At 45.3% G+C, this 21,793-nt stretch overlaps 2 protein-coding genes across 4 annotated transcripts; one reads left to right on the plus strand and one right to left on the minus strand.

Moving 5' to 3' along the window:
• Positions 1 to 536: 536 nt before the first annotated feature.
• Positions 537 to 16,612, minus strand: MPHOSPH6 (M-phase phosphoprotein 6). Of its 3 annotated transcripts, none has more exons than XR_008311301.1 (6): positions 16,436 to 16,612; positions 11,588 to 11,700; positions 11,304 to 11,394; positions 10,116 to 10,216; positions 9,476 to 9,681; positions 537 to 783 (listed from the first exon to the last, which is right to left on the minus strand). XR_008311301.1 is itself a non-coding variant. In XM_053271422.1 (5 exons), the coding sequence occupies exons 1-5, from the start codon at positions 16,598 to 16,600 to the stop codon at positions 9,540 to 9,542; spliced, it is 612 nt and encodes a 203-aa protein (XP_053127397.1). In that variant the 5' UTR covers positions 16,601 to 16,612; the 3' UTR covers positions 6,222 to 9,539. The 3 variants fall into 3 exon arrangements, 1 of the variants encoding a protein (XP_053127397.1); XR_008311302.1 differs by lacking the exon at positions 537 to 783 and adding an exon at positions 5,142 to 5,477; XM_053271422.1 differs by lacking the exon at positions 537 to 783 and having other exon boundaries at positions 6,222 to 9,681.
• On the plus strand, positions 748 to 3,969 carry LOC128334521 (arylamine N-acetyltransferase, pineal gland isozyme NAT-10-like). The gene is made up of 2 exons (XM_053271421.1): positions 748 to 813; positions 2,889 to 3,969. Exon 2 carries the CDS (start codon positions 2,894 to 2,896, stop codon positions 3,764 to 3,766), a length of 873 nt encoding a protein of 290 aa, XP_053127396.1. The 5' UTR covers positions 748 to 813; positions 2,889 to 2,893; the 3' UTR covers positions 3,767 to 3,969.
• Positions 16,613 to 21,793: the final 5,181 nt, after the last annotated feature.

Here is a 21,793-nt window from a genome sequence, read left to right on the forward strand (position 1 = left end):
CATTCACCTTTGGCTCTTCATGCCAAGCCAAAAGAGAACACAAAGCAACAGAGAGGAAAAGAAAAATGAAAACAAACATATAACTAATGTGTGGAATTCACTGCCACATGATGCAGTGAAAACCACTAGTTGAGGCAGCTTGAATCAGGGATAGGACCAATTCTTGGAGGAGTTGAGGTCTATTTAGGAGTGGTCCAAAATGTCCATCTCATTTTCTCAAACAAGTTCTCAGGGGGAGAAAATGAGGGCACCCATTTCTGCAGTGTGTTAGTGTATGTGTGGGGGGAGGGGGGCAGAATTCCAGCCCACTGGAATTACCATTCCCCCTCAGAAAGCCCCCTTGGAATCATACTACAGGCTCATTCAGATGAACCGTCTGAGTGATGGACTAATCCCATGTGGAAAACCCTTGAAAATTAATCACTTTTATGCAGAACTATCACCCTTTAATGGAAATTATTGTTTTTCCCTCTGAGTCAACCCAAAAGGTATCTAGTTTTGCCTGGTTTTCATCATGTGAAAAATAAAGCCAACTCTTAAAAGTTAAGAACCCAAAGTTTAATCAATTCATGGATCAGTGGAACTGGAATATGTGCAGACACTTCAGATGGACTCTGTCCCCTCTGGGCTTTTAAGATCCAATTCCAAATAAGACAAAAAAGGAGAATCGAAGAATTAAGAGGTTTGCAGAACTGAAGCTGCAAAATTCCGGACGTCTCATTATTCACATTAACAACTGAAAATAATCCAAACTTTGATTGCAGCCAGAAAACGCCGTGAAACCTGAGAAAAGCAGTTAAAACATTTTTAAAGGTAAGTTGCTTAAAAAAAAAAATACACAGTCTTGAAAACTGTTTTAAGTAAAGTGCACATTTTCAAAGAAACTTTGCTGAAATCAGTAATTGGAAATTTTGGAAGCATAAAAGAGGAGGGAAAGTCAATTAAAAAAATCTCTCTGAAAGTGATACCAATTTGCAACAGGAAATTTCTAGGAGGAGACACTCTCCTGTAGATATCACAAAATACAGAAGGTATTAGTTCTCTCGTATAAGACATCTCACTAATTCAGACAAGTTGGGATATCCAAAACATGTCAACAAGTTAGCTGGACAGAAGGCACACATGGTTCATCATAAGGCTATGGTAAATAAAACTAAGTTAAGATTGGGGTTTATCATATTTGGAATGAGTACAAATGAATCACTGTGAATTATGAAGAGAGATGAACTAAGCCAGTAGCCTTCAATCTTTGAGATTGACTCCAACGTTGAACCCCAACCTGACACAGTACATGGGATCAATTTTTTAAAACTGCTTATGGCTATCTTTATTTCTGTTTTCCTCTCCTCCTATTTATTCCTGTTTTCATGTTTCTAACCCTTCTGCTTCACCCCATTCTTTCTCCTTTTAAAAAAGTTTTAGAAAATAGTGGCTGCCTTGGGATGTCCCACCTTAGGTTAACCCACAACCCAGTTTGGGGCCCACTCCCACTAAAGGAAGACCAATGAATTAGACCATAAGACTAACATTTTACTAAAGGGCAGAATAATAGTTAATTCAAAAGACTCTCCCAAAAGCAATCAGTGTAGTAAAGGTAGCAGTGGTGTGAGCTTTCCAGTTCTAGGGCACACAGACAAGGGATCATGCACAAAATCCAAAGAGCAGCATTAAATAACAGATTGTCTCTGGTTGTCACAACTTTGGAAAACAATGTTCTTTTCCTTACATGTGAACACTCAGGCAACATTTGTACTTCAGCTTGATTAAAATACGGTGGGGACCCTGCAGGAGGCAAGGGAACAGATCCTGTGTGTGTGTGTGTGTGTGTATATGTGTGTGTGTGTGTGTGTGTGTATACACACATACACACACATACACACACACACACACACACACACACATATATATATATATACATACATATATATATATACATATATATATATATATATATATATATATATATATATATATATATACACACACACATTCATACATACACACACACACACACACACACACACACACACTGTGCCTTAGACCAGGGGTTCTCAACGTTTGGTCTCCAGATGTTATTGGACTTCAACTCCCATAATCCCCTGCCCCACTGGCCTTTGGTTGGGGATTATGGGAATTGAAGTCCAATAACATCTGGGGACCCAACGTTGAGAATCCCTGCCTTAGACCATCTGTCTGTCTTGGGACATAAGAAGCTGCCTTACATCTAGTTCGGTATCGTCCACACTGACTGGCAGCAGCTTTCAGGCAGGAGTCTCTCCCGGCCCTACTGGAGATGCTGCCAGGGAGTGAACCTGAGGTCTTCTGCCTGCAAGCAGATGGTATGCCACAGAGCTACGGCCCCATCCCTAGCCTACGTGGAGTATCTTATACCAGATAGTGCTCTCATGTAGCTACCCACCCAAATGCAAAGCACAGTGGACTCTGCCTAGTAAAAGGGACCATTTATGCTCACTACTGCAACATCAGCTCTCTTCCTGGTCTTCCAGGATTGTCTACACTGGTGGTTCCCCAGGATCTCAGATGGAAGTTGGTTCCCAGACCTCCTGCCAGAGATCCATTCACTGTAGGTGTAGGGGATTGAACCTTGGACCTTCTGGATGCAACCATAAGCTCTGCCACTGAGCTATCCCACAAGCAAACCCACAATACATAGCAGGTTGCAAGCATTTGACAGATGTATTATAAGGGAAAGTCTTCACGAATTGCTCAGCAGATCCAGTCATCCTCTGCTTCAGTTTCACAATTTATTTGAAGAAGCACTCTCGGGAACATTTGCAAGCAACCACTGAGCACACCAACAGGAAAACATGGGAAGCGTCTCACACTGCCATCGTTTTTAATTAGTTTCTTTAACATTTGCCTTGTAGGAAACATGAACATTGAAGAATATTTCACAAGAACTGGCTACAAAGGCTCTCTCGAAAAACTCGATTTGGAAACGTTAACCGCAATCTTCCAGCACCACATATGGGCTGTTCCATTTGAAAACCTCAGCATTCACTGTGGGGAAACCATAACTCTGGACCTGGACCAAGCTTACAACAAAATTGTGAAAAAGAAGCGTGGAGGGTGGTGTATGGAGAACAACCAGCTCTTGTCCTGGGTTCTGAAAACACTGGGATACAACACCACCATCTTAGGAGCCTATGTTTACAACCCAAAGCAAAACGTCTATGGGACTTACATGACCCATCTTATTGTCAAGGTGGTCATCGATGGGAAAGCCTATATAGTTGATGCTGGCTTTGGTGTCTCCTACCAAATGTGGCAACCAATGGAGCTGGTCTCGGGCAAAGACCAGCCTCAAACCCCAGGGATTTTTCGCTTCACAGAAGACAATGGTATTTGGTACTATGAGAAAATCAGACGGAAACAATACATCGCCAACCAAAGCTTCTCCAACTCAGATCTCCTAGAAAAGCAGGAGTGCAGAAAAATCTACTTGTTCAGTCTTGAGCCACAGACAGTCAAAGACTTTGAGTTCCAGTGTTCGTATCTCCAAACCTCGCCTGATTCCTTGTTCACCAAGAAATCCATCTGCACCCTCCAAACTACTGATGGGTTTCGAGCCTTGATTGGGTGGACACTCTCCGAAACAAGATACAACTACAAGGAGAACATGGATCTGGTGGAATTCACGACGCTGAAAGACGAAGAGGTAGAGGAAACCCTGAGAGAGAAATTTGGGATAACTCTGGAGAACAAACTGGTTTCCATTGACATCAAAGGGATGTACACCATCTAACATGGAGAGTGCATGATCTGTCATCTCTTTAACCCAGCATAGAATAAATTGCAGCAAAATTAAAGCCTGAACGCAAAATCACAGGTATGCCATAATGTGCAAAATAGGATAACTTGTACGTTGTGTTCTCACTGGCAATAATTAATGTGGAAATGCAAGCCCATCACTGCATTGAAACCTGGTAAAAATTTCTAAGACAATGCATGTCCAAAGGATCTAAGCACCTGGTCTATGAACAGGGCTGGCTTGAGAGGTTTTGGTGCCTTAGGTGAAATTTGGCTTTGGTGCCTCTCCAGCTGGCTGGAGTCTTGTCTTTAACTGGAGGCATGAAGGCTGCTCATTCACCGGGTCAGCTAGCAAATGACTAGCCCACACCGATTCGGGGGTACAGTGGGGGAGGGGGAGTTGAGGAGCTCAGAGCCCACCTGACACTTCTCCTTCCTCTATGGCTGCCGCCTCCCTCCCTTCAGGCATCTGGTGAGCCACCATGGTGTGAAACAGGATGCTGGACTTGATAGGGCTGTTATGTTAAGGAAGGCAGGGCCAGCAACCCTCAGGGCCAACCAGCCTCTCCGTCTCCCTGAAACCAGTTTTTAATGGTGCCGTGAAGAGCTTCCAACCAGGCCCGACTGCAGCACTAACTTCTTGTTTGGGGTCCAGGCACTTGAGAAACCAAGATGGAGGCTCTCCGCCTGATGGAGGCACGGAGAGGGCGGGGACAGGATGTGTTGAGGTGGGGGATGGAGGAAAGCAAGCCGTAGACCAGTTAGGAGGCATGCCCTGCACACTCCAGTTCCACCCAGGGGACTGTGGTGCCCCCCAAGAATTGGGGTCCTAGGCAACCACCTAGGTCTGTTACCCTAGTTATAAACTCACATACAACTGAATTCAGAGCCAAGTGCATGTTCTGATGTGGGCCCTTTACCCTTGGGTGCACACAGGCAACCCTATTCATTCCAATGGAGACAGCAAATCTACAACTAGAAAGGACTATGCCTGCATTGATTGTCCCCCTGAATAAATATAAAATGGGGCAATCTACCCAAGGGGCACCACAGTCATTTAAAAATGGCAGGATCTGATCAGTTGTCTATAATGGAGCGAACTGCAATACGGTTCCACAATTGCCAGGTTAGCTGTCAGTAGAAGGCACGCTCGTATTAAAAAGCCTACCACTTTGGTAATGGTTTGAGCTGGCAGCTTGAACTCGCTTGTCCCTCCAGTTGGACTCTGCACTGGCGTTGCGAAAGGGACGTTTTAATTAAAATACTTCACCCTCATCTCAGATTTTTGAGGGCACTGGCTTTTGACAAACACAACGCTAAATAAAGTGAACAGGGAACGAAAATCCTTTCCAAAGCCTTAATCGGCAAGATACGGACGATATTGATATAATTTTAATTACACAATCCAATATTTACAGAGGCTTTCATTCTAGACTCCATTTACTTCTGTTCATATATACATTGGCAACACTTTGGAGAGTTAAGGCACCAGCTATAATGAAGGAGCACTCTTGGGTCTGTGTCTTTCTTATTAATGAGCAGTTTTAAAGAGTATCACTTAAACGGACCCAAAGCTGCCAGGTATTTTCCATTACTCCTCTTCCCACTTCGACTTTATATGATGCTTACTGCACAGAACGCTTTGATCGCAGACATTTCTAGTTCGTATGAACTCTGCACATTTCTGGCACCCAGCCACCTGGAATCTGAAACCCAAGCACACACAGCTTTTGCAAGAAAAATAAAAAATAAATAAATAAAAAGTCGACACAGATTGCAAATGTTTGGTTTCATTTGTATACATTGATTGAAAACACAACATTCTGATGGGATGGGATGGGTTACTGCAAGCCATTGGGCATTAGAGCTGCTTTGGCAGTTTATAAACTGCTTTTCTAAAAAGAGAAGTGCCGGGGGGGGGGTCCTAATTTGGGAAGACCAAGAAGAGGACTGCTGGACTGTTCAGTATCTGGGCTGATCACAATACTAGGTAAGGAATTATCAGTAATAAGTCTGAGCTTTTTGAGTGTCCTTTAGAATGTACTTGCTGTTTCACATACATAAGGCTAATTCCAACGATCAGAAATTGGGTAGGACAAGATTCCTACCCAGGTGTGGGAGGCAGTAAACCCAGATATTCAGGCTTGTGTGGAGCCCGAGGAATTCCGCCAATCCAGCCTCCCCAAGTCTCCATAACCCAGATCCTCCACCCTGCTCTGAACCAAGGTAGAACAACAGAGCCCTCTTACCTTGATCCTTTGGTTTGGTTGCATGCATTTTAAGCAGTTCTTGGGACTCATTGGCCACTAAAACAATAGAGCACTACAGCTACAGGGGTTTCCATCTGTAAATGTGCCACTCTGCAAAGCACGCTCTATGGTCCTTTACCCACAATGCTTTCAATAGAGCTGGGCTCGCCTCTTGCCTCTTCTCAACCAGAGGACAACTAATGAGATTTATTTGTTTATTGTTCAGTTTGTATACTGTCTTTCATAAGGCACCCCAAGGCGGTTTACAAAAATCAAAATACACGAAGATGCCATAAAAATCACATTTAAAACCTTAAAATCAGTTAAACAGTAAAAACCATAAAACACCCAACAACCACCATAAAACAGAAGCAGGAAAGCTGAGAGACCTGGCAGCCCCCAAGGGGTAAGAGCCTGAAGAAATGAAAAAGTTCTTTTGTTGTTTTTTAAAAAGCAGCTACAGAGCGGACCTTTACTGGGAGAGCATTCCAGATGTGAGGGTTCCCAGTGAACTGGTGCGGCAATGCATTATGGACACTTTTTTTTATCCTTGGCAGACCCAGCTCCTCGTTTCTGCAAGGAAGACACGGATGCCTGAGTCTCCTGGGTTCAGGGTTTGTAAAGTCAAACGGAGGCTCTACTCTGCAACGGATAGGGGATCTTCCTCCCTGCCAAAAAACCCTCATATGGTTGTGTGAACAGGCCTAATGTGTACATAGGACTTCTGTCTCATGGCAACACATTCCATAATTTTTAATTGTGTTACGTGAAGGAGTGCTTCATCTGGTCTGCCCTGAATCTACCGCTAATCAGCTTCCACTGTTCCCTCATTCTGCTTATTTATTTATTTATTTGTTTGTTTGTTTACCACATTTGTATACTGCCCAAAACTCAAGTTTCTGGGTGGTTTACAACAGAACAATAAAAACAACAGATAAAAAGATTAAAACATTACAACTATTTAAAACATTAAAACTATTAAAAACACAATTAAAACATTGTCTGAATGGAGTGACTTTTGAAGGTGGACATAGGAACATAGGAAGCTGCCATATACTGAGTTAGACGATTGGTCCATCTAGCTCAGTATTGTCTACACAGACTGGCAGCGGCTTCTCCAAGGTTGCAGGCAGGAATCTCTCTCAGCTCTGTCTTGGAGATGCCAGGGAGGGGACTTGGAACCTTCTGCATGCAAGCCTGCAGTTGCTCTTCCCAGAGCAGCTCCATCCCCTAAGGGAATATCTTACAGTGCTCATGCATGCTGTCTCCCATTCAAATGCAATCAGGGTGGAGCCTGCTTAGCAAAGGGGACAATTCACACTTACTACCACAAGACCAGTTCTTGCGCGAGAGGTTGATGGATTTTGCAATCTAGTGACAGGTCTACATAGACACTCTTGACTCAATTATAAAAAGACATTTTCAATAGGAGAAAAACATCAACCTCAAAGGCTTTTTATGCATTTTGGAAACCCTGTCATCTGGATGCACCCTGTGCTGAGAGATACGTTTGCTACTCTGGGCTTTCTGATCAAGAAAAAGAGGCTTTTTGTAACTTTCCCTCAATGGAAGGTCTTGAGTCGTACAAGAAAGATAATTTCCTTAGTAATGAGCAAGGAAGACAAAGTGTGTGTGTGCGGGGGGAGGCCATGTTCAGAGTTTTTCCAGCGAAACGGCCCCCAATAAATCATTTTTTAGCCAAAGACACGGTTTTCCAGAGAAAGAAAAATGGCCCCACAATCATTAACTTGGGCTCATGACTGGCAATGCTCTGTGGTCAGGTTTTGAGTAATTGACCCGGCAGCATTTAATTAGCTCTGAAAAGCTAAAAAGAGATAATGCATCAGATTTCTCTGACAGTAATAAGACCCCCTCCTTGGGTTGGAAAAAAAAGAGTCTTCATTTCTCCATGCATGATCCATCTTGAATAGCTAATGAGGGGTTTTTGAGAGGAAGATTTCCATCCATATGTCACCCACACAAACGGTGGTGGACGTTCAGTTTCTTACATTCCGTATAATTGAGTTTTCTGCCTCACATCAATGAGCTGTCCACAAATAGTAATCATTAAAAATGTGAAAAAGCTGCCCCTGTCCCTCCAGCTGTCCAGCTCTCTTCAGAATCGGTCTTCCAGCAAAAACACCAAGATGGCTTGGGGTGGGGGTTAGGAAAAACAGACATAGGAAGCTTCCATATCCTGAGTCAGACCCTTGGTCCGTCTAGCTCAGTATTGTCTTCACAGACTGGCAGCGGCTTCTCCAAGGTGGCAGGCAGGAATATCTCTCAGCCCTATCTTGGAGATGCTGCCAGGGAGGGAACTTGGAACCTTCTGCAAGCAAGCAGGCAGGTGCTCTTCCCAGAGCGGCCCCATCCCCTAAGGGGAGTATCTTACAGGGCTTGCTCATGTAGTCTCCCATTCATATGTAACCAGGGCGGACCCTGCAAAGAGGACAAGTCATGCTTGCTACCCACAAGACCAGCTCTCTCTCTCTCTCTCTCTCTCTCTCTCTCTCTCTCTCTCTCACACACACACACACACACACACACACACACACACCAGACAGCACATGCTTGCTAGCTATAATGTTTAATGTGACCTTGAAAACTGATTCCAACTTAGGAAAACCTGACTGCCAAGGCTGATAGCCAACATGATGTGCAACTGCGTTCGAACTACAGCCATACGAATGTAAGAAGAGTCCTGCTGGATCAGGCCCAAGGCCCATCTAGTCCACAGTGGCCCACCAGGAGGAGCCAGTGAGGCTGTTGCTCCCCTGCAACTGGTACACAGCAGAGGCATACCACCGAGCCCTTTTGACATCTAGTTGCCCCCTTGCGGGGCTCAGACGATACAGTAATGCAGGTGTTTCTCATCAGTGGTCTGCCCTTCTCTCTCTCTCTCTCTGTTTAGAGTCACAGTTGTCATTAACAAAAATCTTAGCCATATACTCTTTGTAACTCTAAAATGCTCCATTGCCAAGGAAATCTCTGTGTGTCCATTACAACAAAATATTTTCCAAGGACGTAAGTCAAGAAACTAGCATGTTCTCTCTCTCTCTCTCAAAGTACTTTCCTAACTCCCCTGTCCCCGTATCTTTAAAATGCAAGTCATATTTTGTGGTATAGAAATTAAATAATAATAATATTTAAAAAACAAACACACACCGGCAGCTTTGTCTTAAGAAGGGGCCATACCTCACTTGCCCTTGAAATACTTCAAGGCAGGGATCATAATCCATATCCCACATTCTTTGTAGATCTGCTCAAGACTCATAACCCAAATCTGCTCTCAGTTACCTGCAGCCATTTTCCTGCAGCGTCTGGCCCAAGTAATGCCCACACAATCCCGCCCTAAAAACTTGTACAGAGAGCAGAGGATGTAGAACATCCATTATATGCACAGCTACTCAAAAAAGGCCTTTGCCTCAGAGACACAAAGAGACCCAGCCACTTACAAAAATAGCTTGTATTACCACGGTACAAAATACATTCCCCCAGCCTCAAGGGTGCATATGACATTTAATCCTGGGGCTTTAGAAACATCTTCTGCACTTTGCTAGCCTTCCCGTTACTGGTTTGATCGGCCTCCGGGTCTTGCAGTGCACGCCGGTCTCTCTTCTTCAAGAATTTCTTCCCAATCGTTCCGACCAAGGTTTCATACCTATGGAGGCGACAACGTGTTAAAAAAAGAAACTCTGTGCTTTGAAAACAATTCAGGTGGAGGGACGCATTGCTGTGCTTTTCTCGTGCACCACTGTAAGAGTCTGGTAGCAAAAGCATTAACAGATTTTAATATCATTTTGCGGAGAATACGCGATATGTAATTCCCTATGACTCTTTTTAAAGGAATTGGAGATCTATAAACTCAAAATAAAGTAACAATTGTAGCCAAAGAAGATGCCCGGAGAAAGGAAAATTCATTTAAAAATAAATAAATCAGGTCACAGTTTATTTCCACTATAATACACTCTCTTTTTAAAACAAGTGTTTTGTACATCAAGCATTTCTTCATTTCTCTCGCTTCATGTGATAAGGAGAAAAACAGCAACACATCTTCTTGATAATATTATCAGTGTCATAAAAGGTAACCGTTACCTTCTGGCCATCTCTTCATCCGATACATCAGCCTCCATGGCGTTATCTTCCTCTTCAGTTTCTTCTGCCTTGTACCTTGAGTTCATCTGGATCATTAACTTCTGAAAATGAAAAATGGAGATATCCGTTTAAATATTACACTCCTTGGAGAGAGAGGGAAAAAAGTCAAGGAGACCGATTTGGCAACAAGAGAAAGTCATTGTTGAGAAAAAGGGCTCACAGAGAGCACAGTCCTCTGTCTACAAGGCTTTAATTCTCCTTTCCCCTGCAGAAGGTGGGATTGATATCACACAGAAATCACTCACAAAAGAGTGACAAATGGAACCTTAAAGTAACAGCGTCTGGTGGACCTTAAAGTAACCTTAAAGTAAGTTTGGCGAACCTTAAAGTAACAGCGTTTGGTGGACCGGACGCCGCTAGTGACCTCTAGTCCATGAAAGCTTATGCCCCAATAAGTCTGTTAGTCTTTAAGGTGCTGCATACCAGGTGAAGATTTTGTCTTTGAAACTTTTCTCAGGCTTTTTAACTTGTCATGTTTTATGCTGCTCCTTTATTTAACTCAATGGTTCCAAACCTAGGGGACTCCAGATGCTGCTGAACTACAATTCCCATCAATCCTAGCTACAATAACCTGCAGCTGAGGATGATGGGAGTTGTAGTTCAGCAACATCTGGAGCCTCCCAGGTTGGGAACACACACACACTCTCTCTCTCTGCTGTTTTTATGAAGTTTTAGTGTTTGGATTTAGTGTTAGGTTTCCCCCCCCCCAGACACTTTGGAAATGCATACATCTATATAATTACTTCTCCAAGACGGTCTGGATGCGTGGCAACCTCTCGCTAGAGCACACAAGAGTTCCGGAGCGGCAGGGAGTTTGGTGGCTGCGAGTGGCTGGAAAGCCGAAAGGAGTTTGATAGTCGGCTCTGGGGGCTGCACTAGGTCCACAGGTGATGAGGAACATATACAGGAACACAGGAAGTTGCCTTCTACCAAGTCAGACCCAGGCGAACACTCTCTTGGAGAACTGTCTGCACTGACTGGCAGCGGCTTCTCCAAGGTTCCAGGCAGGCGTCTTTCCCAGCCCTACCTGGAGATGCTTCCAGGGATTAACCTGAGACCTTCTGCATGCCAAGCAGATGCTCCACCACTGAGCCACAACCTGACCCCTGAGTGTGCCCTTGGAAGTACCTCGACTTCAGGGTTGAATCCTTTAAATGACATCCGGCCATAAAGAAAGTCTTCACACGGCCTAAAGCTTCTTTCTTCTATGATGAAGCTCCTGCAGGAAATGAAAGGAGAGTTCTTAGAGAGGCACAGAAGTTCCAATTAGCTTAGTCAGTGTCTCTCTCACTAGGAGGACCAGAATGAGAGACACACATCCTGGGGCTTGTTCTCTAGTTTTAAGCAGCACCTGCACTTCTAAGTTCGCCTGCTCACTCCCAGGCACGCCAAAGGTGATGCGATGGACTTACTCCTTTTCCTTCAGTTCTGGCAAATCCAGGAACCAATGTTCCTCGCTGATGATTTTCTTCTCTTCCTCTTCCAGCTGCTTTTTCGTTTCCGAATCCAAGCCCCTTTGCATGAACTGAAAAACAGATATGGGAAGGTCTCTCAATAGACAACATGCATACGACTTATGGAGGTACGCTACCTCTGAAAGGCAACCGAAAGGGGTAGCCACATGAATACGATGCTGAAAACTTCTTAAAGACCAGGAAACAATCATCCTGTCTGGGGGGAAAAATTCCTCTGGTCCACACCCTGGAACATAGGAAGCTGCCATATACTGAGTCAGACCATTGGTCTCTCTAGCTCAGTATTGTCTTCACAGACTGGCAGTTCTCCCAGGTTGCGGGCAGGAGTCTCTCTCAGCCCTATCTTGGAAATGCTGCCAGGGATTGGACCTGGGACCAGTGTTCCCTCTCCCAGATGTTGTTGACTTTACATCTCTCATGATCCCCAAGCAAAAGCCATTGCAGCTGGGGATTCTGGGAGTTGTAGTCAACAACCTCTGGGAATCCCTGTGAGGGGGAACAATGCCCGGGACTTTTTGCATGCAAAGCAGGGGTTCTGCTACTGAGCTATAGATGCTCTGGGTGGAAATATGAAGCTGCTGTCTATGGAGTCAGACCATCGGTCCACCTAGCGCAGTACTGTCTACAGTACACTGACTGATAGCAGCTCTCCAAGGTTGGGCACCAACCTACCAAATGAGAAGCTATCCACCTTAACTCCATCCCTCTTCCAGTGTCTACCAATATGTGCCTTAAATCTCAATCAATCAATCACACACATTCTACAGGACGATCTCGATATCCGCAGATTCATTATCTGCAGATTCACATATCCGCAGTCAGGTAATAGACACCCGACCTCAGCATACACCGGGGGGCGGGGGAGTTGACCGCATGTTTCTGTATGGCCAAAAATTACTGCAGAGGTCATTTCCGGCTGCCTTTTTGTGTTTCAGAGCCTCAAAATGTCCCCGTTTTTTAAAAAAAGTGGGGGGGGAGTTATTTTCGACCGATTTGGGGGCATTCCGAGGCACAGCAAGACTCAGGGGGAGCAGCTAAATATGGTATGCAGCATCCCCCTGCGTTTCCCCTCCACTGCAAAAATCAATGTTTTGGCGAAGCTCCCCCTCCCCCAGTCAGACACCTAACCCCCAATTCCCCATTGCTGCAATGCCTCGATATTTGCGGTTTCCGTATCCGCGGTTGAACCATGGAATGGAACGTCCGCCAATATCAAGGTCCTCCTGTATCAGTATCCTCTCTTTTAAATCAAATCAGAACCGTGCCATAATCATGGGACCATTTTTCTCGGAACAAGGAAGAGCATCCAGGAAGGGGGTGGGTGGGGCTGCTCTTATGTTGGACACCAAGAAAATGAAGACAATTATTTAGTCAGTCTCAATGAGCAAATTTCTCCCATAAGCACCCAGTTAACTATCAAAAAAAAGCTCTGGATAAAAATATCTCTAACAGCTGCAAACGAGCATTTATTTGGGCTTCCAGGACCAAAATGGCATGTTTTTTGGGGGGAAAGATTTCAAGCTGTGGAAAAGGCAGTCTGGCTTTGAGCTACACTCACAGCCTCCCGTCCAGCTGTGATTTAGTACCAAGGCAGTCAGCACAAAGCACCGAGTAGCAGTGTGAGAGTGTGTGGGTTTAGCTGTGCCAAGGGCCGTGCTGGGAATAAGCCATGAGCTGAAGGCCACTGCTAATTTGCATATCGTCTGCATAAAGGTAGGCGCACACGCTGCACTTAATGCTGCTGTGAATTTGTTAACCCACACAATGCAAAACCCCTTAAACAGTCCTTGGAAGTGTTTCGTGCATGGACTTCATAGTGGGTGCAGAAGGAACAGTACATCCAACTTCTGTTCTTTTCCTTCCTTTTACAGCATCGGCTTTGCATGCCGAAGGTTCCAAGTTCAATCCCTGGCAGCACCTCCAGGTAGGCCTGGGAAAGACACCCGCCTGACACCTTGGAGAGCTACTGCCAGTCAGTGTAGAAAATACTGAGCTAGATGGACCAAGGGTCTGACTCAGTACAAAGCAGCTTCCTACTTTCAATGTACTTTAAATTGCAACTTGCCTTGAATGCATTGGTAGAGAGCTGGTATAGAAATGTAGTTAAAACTAGCTTTAAGGTGCGGGTTTCTCTTTGTTATTGCATCCGTAAGTTTTGTGGATATACCGGTTGTATATCCGTCTGTCTGAGGTGGTTGTCGGGGTTCCCGGGTACCCGATGTTACTCGTAGGATCCTAAGAAGTCACTTTGCCAAGTTTGGTCCCGATAGGGTGTGGGAATGTACAGGGAACAGACAGACAGACATATAATTTTCTATATAGATCGATAATAATACAGTAACCACATGCTATAGAATTGCAGCTTTTGTCTCCTTGTCAGCAGAGAATCCTTTTAGTTGTAGCTGATGTACGGCAGCCCCCGCAGGGTGTAAACGCCACAGAACGAAGGAAGGTAGAAGGGGAAGGGGCGGCGGGGGAGAACCTTTCACTTTGTATTTGGACTGAAAGTAAACTACAGCCTCAATCGCAGCAATAAACTGAAATGGCACAAAGGTAAACCGAAGCAAACAAACCATGAAGGCCTGGCTCTAGTGAGTTATAAATACATAATGAATATTTATATTTTAAAAATTAATGACAATCCAACTTGGACGTTGTTCTCTGAAAAAGGGGAGAGAGATCATCAATCACGCCGAGGCGTTCCTCAGCTGAACTGCATGCAACATCACAGGATGTGAACGGAGTCCATTAGCCGCCGAGCTGAGACTAATTTCACTTTGGGCCCGGCCCCAGATTTGCAAATCCAAGGGCGAGGGCTAGGTCACTGCTCTATTAATAAAGCCCCCCCCCCCCCCGCCGACATCACACTACTATATTGATGCGGGTGGGGGAGTTAAATGAGCAAAGGAAATGATAGTTTAATATTGCTAGCCACTGATGCAATACTAGCTGGCAAAGGGACAACCTTTAAATGCAACAAGACAGGAGCAAATTGGTCTCCTATAAACTACAAATTGTTGTGAGAAGAGAAGAATGATGGGGCTCCCCAGAGCCCGACAGCTCCTCCTAACCCTGCATCACTCCTGTGTCCTGTAGATCACGGCTCTCCGCAACTTGTACTCTCCTGAAGATGTTGCACTCTCATACCTGACTATTCCCATCAGACCTGACTATTGGCCACCGGAGGGCTGGTCTTATAGCCGCAAGCATGAATTGCCACCTTTGCTAAGCAGGTTCTGCCCTGGCTTGCTTTTGAATGGGAGACTACATCTGTGAGCACTGCAAGGTATTCCCCTTAGGGGCCAGGGCCGCTCTGGGAAAAGCACCTGCCTGCTTGCATGCATGCAGAAGGCTTCAAGTTCCCTCCCTGGCAGGATCTCCAAGACAGGGCTGAGAGAGAGACTCCTGCCTGCAACCTTGGAGAAGCCGCTGCCAGTCTGTGCAGACAATACTGAGCCAGCTGGACCAAGGGTCTGACTCCGTATACAGCAGCTTCCAAAACAACTGGAAGACCAAAGTTGTGCCACAGATGAATGCACAAAGAAGCTGGCAAACAGCCGTGGCATCCAACTTTCTATCAGATGGGGCTTACGAGCTTGTAGGTCTTCCAAAACCCAGGGAACCTCACCTTAACTTCAGAAATTTGGTGGGTTTCCTTTACTTTCGGATAACCAAATTGGGGGTGTGTGCCCTCACCTCATTTTCAGGGATTTATTCATTTAACATATTTTATGTAACATTTATTTAATGGATTGCATCTATGAAACCACAAAATAAGCACTTATATCCTGTAAAAAAACATACCTATACTAGGGCTTGAAAAATCCCAAGCACCAGGGAGCCATGATGTCTATAAATTTAACTGGCACCTAGTCTAGGATATTTAGAGGCAGCATTTTTATTTGTCCCAGGCTGCATGGTTTCTGTTCTAAATAGATTAGAACCAATTTGGAACAGAAACTATTTAGAATAATCTCCTTTATTCTAAAGGAGATAAAGAGAAGCCCACTTATTTATCATATTTATATACTGCCTGACATATGTATCTCTAGGCAATGTACACAATTTAAAACACAACAAACATAAAACAGAGTAAACACAAATTAAAACAATTTCACAGAATAAAAAAAAGTTAAAACGATTTCAGGAGCTAAACAACAAACAGTTTTTTTAAAAAAATAATTCCAGTTAAAAGCCCAGGAAAACAAGTGTGTCTTGTGGGTCTTCCGAAAAGCACAATATCCGCCTCCAAGTCTGGTAATTTTGTCAGGAGTTTGTAATAATAATAATAATAATAATAATAATAATAATAATAATAATAATAATAATAATAATTTATTTGAGAAGTGTCTCTGAGCATGTACAGAGTGCATTCTCAAACCTGCAAAAGGAAGCCGTGTCCCCTCACAGAGAGAGCGAGAGAGAGAGCGAGAGCGAGCATGAGCTCCCAGGGAAAGCCACAAAAGGTTCCGGGGCTCAAGCCTGCACTCAGCCCCGGCACCTCTCTCGAAAGGCTCGTCTCCCTTTGAACCCGAAGGCGCTCGGCTCCCTTTCGCCCATCCCGAAGTTCTTCGGTTCTGCTCGGCTCCCTGCCTTCGCCACCACTCGGAACCATTCGAGCCCTTCGCGAAGTGATTCGGTTCCCCCCGCCGGAAGGCCCTCGGCTAGCCCGGCCTCCCATGCCGAAGCAGTTCGGGTGGAGTCGGCTCCTTCCGCAGTCCCTTTTCGGAGCCCTTCGGCTCGGCCTGCCTCTCGCTCTGCTCTCCCTTCGATCCTTTCTCCTACCTTCATGCGCAGCACGTTCTTGGACAGCTTGCTCTTCACATCCCGAGCCATGGCGGAGCTGGGCTGAACCGACGGCGCTTCCGCGGGCCTCCAAGTCACGCTCCTCGGCGACCAGGCCCAATTTGCCGTCGTATCCACTCTCACCGATGGGAGCTGTTTGCGCATGCGTAGCTTGTCTTGCGCATGCTCTCTAGCACCAATCGAAGCCGCTGCCCCTGACTCATGCCCTCACTTGCAACCAGATTTCCCACGTATTCAAGCCCTGTGCGGGGCAGAAAATTATCTTTAGATGCCAGAATCGTGCACTGTGAGATAGGTTACGGTTAGCTGAAGCGAAAACACATATAAGACAGAGGGTTATTCCCCCGCCCCACACCGAAATAAGTCGACTTGGCTGGTCTGGCGCATGCTCAAGATGTCCCATTGTAGCTAACGCTTACCTTTGCCAGCAACTGGGGAAAGAGTTTGATGATTCTTTTTGCGTGCCTTTTGCTGTGCGGGAGATGACAATGGTCAACCCCTCCTGTATTCTACCAAAGAAAAACCACAGGGCTCTGTGATCACCAGGAGTCAACACCGACTCGACAGCACCCTTACCTATCCCTACAACTGGACTAAATTTGGTCCAAATCGGTTAGGTGATTCACAAGTTAGCCCACTTGCTCCTCAAGCGTTCATGCATCTGCCATCTTGAATTGGGGGGGATGGCATCATCACAAACTGTGTTTGTGGTATCCCTATGTATCTCATTGTTTTCTTCACTTGTTCTGGTAACCCTGCCAAAACTCCTCCAATTTGGACATATTAACAAAACAAAAGCCGAGTTCCGTGATGACTGCAAAAGTCTCTGCAGGGTCCGATTTCCACATGTTGGTCTTCCATCCTAGACAAGAGAAAAGAAACAGACTCTATCACCTGCCACCTGATTTCTGCTCTAGTTCTGGTTTCAGCCTCAGTGGTGGGACAGAGATTGATAAATTGTAACCTAGGTGGTTAGTTGATGTTTCCTCAATGGAGCTCAAAGAAGATAGTTGGGAATCTCTCTGCTGGAAATTGGGATGAGATCCCAACAATTAAGTAGACATGATGCAAGAAAGGGAAATGACTGAGGGAAGAGGAAAATATGCAACATCAAGAACCAAAATCAGTGTAGGAGAGAGTGCTGGGAGGGGATAAGATGATGTGGCCTATCCAGAATGTGAGATGGCCAGAAACTGAGATGCTTTTAACGAGTGTACAAGTTGAGCAAGGAGGAGGCAGATGTGCCATTTCCTTCCCGTCTACCAGCAGAGGCCAAGCTCCTTGGGACAGGGATTGTGCCACCCTGTGAAGCACCACACACGTTGATTAGCACTTTATAAATAAGCATAGCAGTTGGCACAAACGGCCCAAAGGGAAAGCATCACGGCCCATTTGTTAACCACGAAACCAAGCACCATCCAGTTGTACAGGTGTTGCTTCTGCAATTTCCGAGGTCAATATGTCGCTCCCCTGACTTTAATAAGCACTAGTGCTGCGGGCTTGTTTCAGAGTGATTGAACCTCACCAAGTGCACAGGTTATTTTTTTCTTTCTTTCCAGAGGGAAAAGTGCTGATTGATTAAATTGTCATTTTTTAAAAAGTTAGCTGCTGAAATATAACCTGGTGTTTTTAAGAGTGTGATTTGTTTAAAGAGACAGCTTTTTCATAGAGCAGGCCTGCTGAGAATTTTTAAGTGAAAGGGAAAAGAAAGAAAGGACAGAAAGGCAACTATCTCCATGGGCTCAGACCTTCATTAATTATTTGTAGGGAAGCAAGAGCGGACAGAGGCAGAAGCCATCGGAAAAGAATCCTCTGATGTTTAACCCTGAAATTCCCTACAAATTCCAGTTTCCCCTTGGAAAGCATCTTGTCAGTCCTATTTATTTACCGCCCAAACTTTCGTCTCTGGGCGGTTAACATAAAACAATTAAAACACACATAAAAAGTTAAAACAATTCAACAGTTTAAAATCAATCACAAAATTAAAACCAACTCTTTGATTTGTGCTTTGGAGAAATTCAATAAAGACTGCAGCGTTCATCCCTTTGGCTGTAATCCAGGGTTTCCCAACCTGTGGTATGCCAGATGTTGCTGAACCACACCTGCCATCATCCCTAGCTGTAAAAAATTGTAGCTATGGGTAATGGGAGTTCATGGAGGTAAGGTCTCTTCATGGCTGCTAGTCTTCATGGCTATAGGCCACCTCCAGGCTCAGAGGCAGGATGCCTCTGAATACCAGTTGCAGGGGAGCAACAGCAGGAGAGGGGGCATACCTTCACCTCCTGCGTGCAGCCTTCCCAGAGGCATCTGGTAGGCCGCTATGGGAAACAGGATCCTGGCTAGGCCTCTGATGTTTTATCTACTTCACACAGCTAAACCCAGAGGCCATGGTAATGGGCCTCCAGGTTTAGCTAGTACCACCCTTGCTAGCTCTAGAGATGATCCGGAATCTAGGGATGTGCATGGAACCGGCTGGACCTGTTTGGTACGCCCCCCCAACCCCCCCAGTTCGGTTTGGTCCAGGGGGGGTTGCGAGCTTGAAATGGGGGGGGGGAATTACCTTTAGTTCCCTTGGGGGAGTTCCTGGAGACGGCAGGGGGCGGGGGTTCACAGAGGTTCCCCCTCCTGCTGCTGGCCTTCCGCATGCCCCATAAAGCACCTCCATGGATGACCCCTCGCGCCACCTCCAGGAACTCCCCTGAGGGAGTAAAATAATAATTAAAAAAACAATTTAAAATTCACAACCCCCCCCCGAACATCAGGAGGTGTTCGGTCCAGGGTTGGACCGAACCGGTTTGAGGTCGAACACATTCGCACACCCCTACTGGAATCAGGGAAAGGGGTTTGCTGAGTCATGAACCCTGCCACCTACTGAGATCATCTGGAGAGGTCTGATGACAGTTGCCTCTGGCTCGTTTGGTGGTGACAAGGAACTGGGCCTTCTCTGTGGCTGCCCCAGAATATGCCCTCTGTCAAAATAAGAGCATCTCCTCCTCTGTTTGTTTTTAGGAAGACCCTCCAGACAGACACATCTGTTTTCTCAGGCTTTTAACTGTCGTTAATTTCAAACTGTTTGATTGTTTTCATCCCATGAGATTGTTTTAACTTTTTATTTTGCAACATTGTTTTGTTTTTCCTCTGTTTTAAATGCATGGAGGAGAGGTCTACCAATGGCTACTAGTCTGGTGGTTCTAGGCCACCTCCAGCCTGAGAGAGAAGATGCCTCTAAAAACCAGTTGCAGGGGAGCAACAGCGAGAAAGAGGGCACACCCTTACTTCTTGCCCGTGGGCTCCCCAACGGCATCTGGTGGGTCACTCTGTGAAACAGGATGCTGGACTAGATAGGCTTCCTCAGCCCTGATCCGGCAGGGGTGTTCTTATGTTGTTGTTTTTAGACTGTGTATACCACCTTGAGAGGAGCATATCAGGTGGTATATAAATACGTTGGGGAGGCGGAAGAGAGAGAAGCCAGTTGGCAGCACTGGTGCCAGCGAATGGGTGAGAAGTTGGGGCTTTCAAACATTGACACCATGTAACTACAGTGCCTGGAGAGAAGCACCAGAAAAGTGGGTAAAATTTGCAATGAACAATCTTCCCACTCAAATGCCTGGACATGTCATATTCAGGACAACACTTTTCCTGCATCCTGGACAGGAGGTCTGATTCCTGGACTGTCCAGGCCGATCCTGGACTTTCCCTGCTCCAGCAGCTGCCGCTGAGGATTCTGGGAGCTGTAATCCAACCGGTGGAGAGCCTCTGGTTTGCCAGCCCTGTCATATTGCATTTTGGGTGTACTTCACTTCTGTGGAGATATCAAATACTTCTGTGGATGTTTCTGTGCCTATGCTTTCTAGTTTTACTGAACACAAAAAACTGTTGGAGTTCAGCTTTGCTTCTATATGATGGATCACTGCTCTGATCCACTGTGGCGAATCCCCTTGCTGTGGACACCTGTGGTGTTAGGCAGCTGGGGAAATTGCAGCAGGATCCTGATAAAAAAACACCAGCTTTTAATGACTACAGCAGATAAGGGAGCATTTTCCTGCACAGATAAGTCATCCTATCACCCCAAAGAATAAAACTGAGGCAAGGTTATCCACCGTCAAGGAATGCCAACATATTCTAGAGTCCTTTTGGAAGGATGGCAAATGTGCATATATATCATTAAAAAAGGAGGAGGGTTGACATTCATTACAATCAAAATGATTGAGATCAGAACATTAGAGGTAGCATACGTTACCTCTCGATACAGCAACCCCTGGGTGACTACTTCTTTCATCTGCATGAGCAATTGACCTCTCATTAGTAGCTCATTAGACAAATATTAAGGCCACATGACGAACTGCAAAGTCACTGCAAGAGAAAGCTCTGGCTAGGAACATGTATTTATTTATTTAACAATTTTTGATACCGTCCAAAACCTGCGTCTCTGGGAGGTTTACAATAAAAACACAATTAAAACCAAATTTAAACATTAAAACCATTTAAAACCCCAAACAAGTTTAAAGTATTAAAACCGTCAGTCTAATTGAAAGCCTGCGTGAACAGATGTGTCTGATGGACTTTTTAAAAGTTGTCAGAAATGGGGAAAGCTCTTATTTCAATATGTTGTAGGAAATTCAACTGGACTCTAAGGAACATCCAAAGAAACAGCTTTGCTTGCATTTTTGTTTGGAACTGAAGTTTTTGCTACTACATTTGCTACTACTTAGTACTTAGTTAAGCCACCTAATGGCGCAGCGGGGAAGCGACTTGCCTAGGGAGCCCGAGGTTGCTGGTTCGAATCCCCGCTGGTCTGTTTCCCAGACTATGGGAAAACACCTCTGTCGGGAAGCAGCGATATAGGAAGATGCTGAAAGGCACCATCTCACACTGCGCGGGAGGAGATGGCAATGGGAAACCCCTCCTGTATTCTACCAAAGACAACCACAGGGCTTTGTGGTCACCAGGAGTCAACACCGACTTGACAGCATGACTTTACCTTTTCTTTACTACTTACTTATTACTTCTGCTACTTCAGATCAGTAGATAGCAAAAAAAGAAGTAAACATCATTGTTAGACATCGGAAGCTGCCTTATGCCAAGTCTGACCACTGGTCCAGCTAGCTCGGTATTCTCTACACAGACTAGCTCTCCAAAGCTTCAGGCAAGAGTCTCTCTCAGCCCTGCCTAGAGATGCTGCCAGGGAGTGAACCTGGGACCTCTTGCATGCAAAGCAGACACCCTTATCACTGAGCTACAGCCCCATCCACTGATTTATTTAAGAAGAAATAGACAGTGCTGCTGTCTACTGAGTCAGACCTGTGGTCCATCTGCCTCGGTATTGCCTGCTCGGTC

The sequence above is a fragment of the Hemicordylus capensis genome, chromosome 9 (assembly GCF_027244095.1).
Source record: "Hemicordylus capensis ecotype Gifberg chromosome 9, rHemCap1.1.pri, whole genome shotgun sequence".
Lineage (NCBI taxonomy): Eukaryota > Metazoa > Chordata > Lepidosauria > Squamata > Cordylidae > Hemicordylus > Hemicordylus capensis.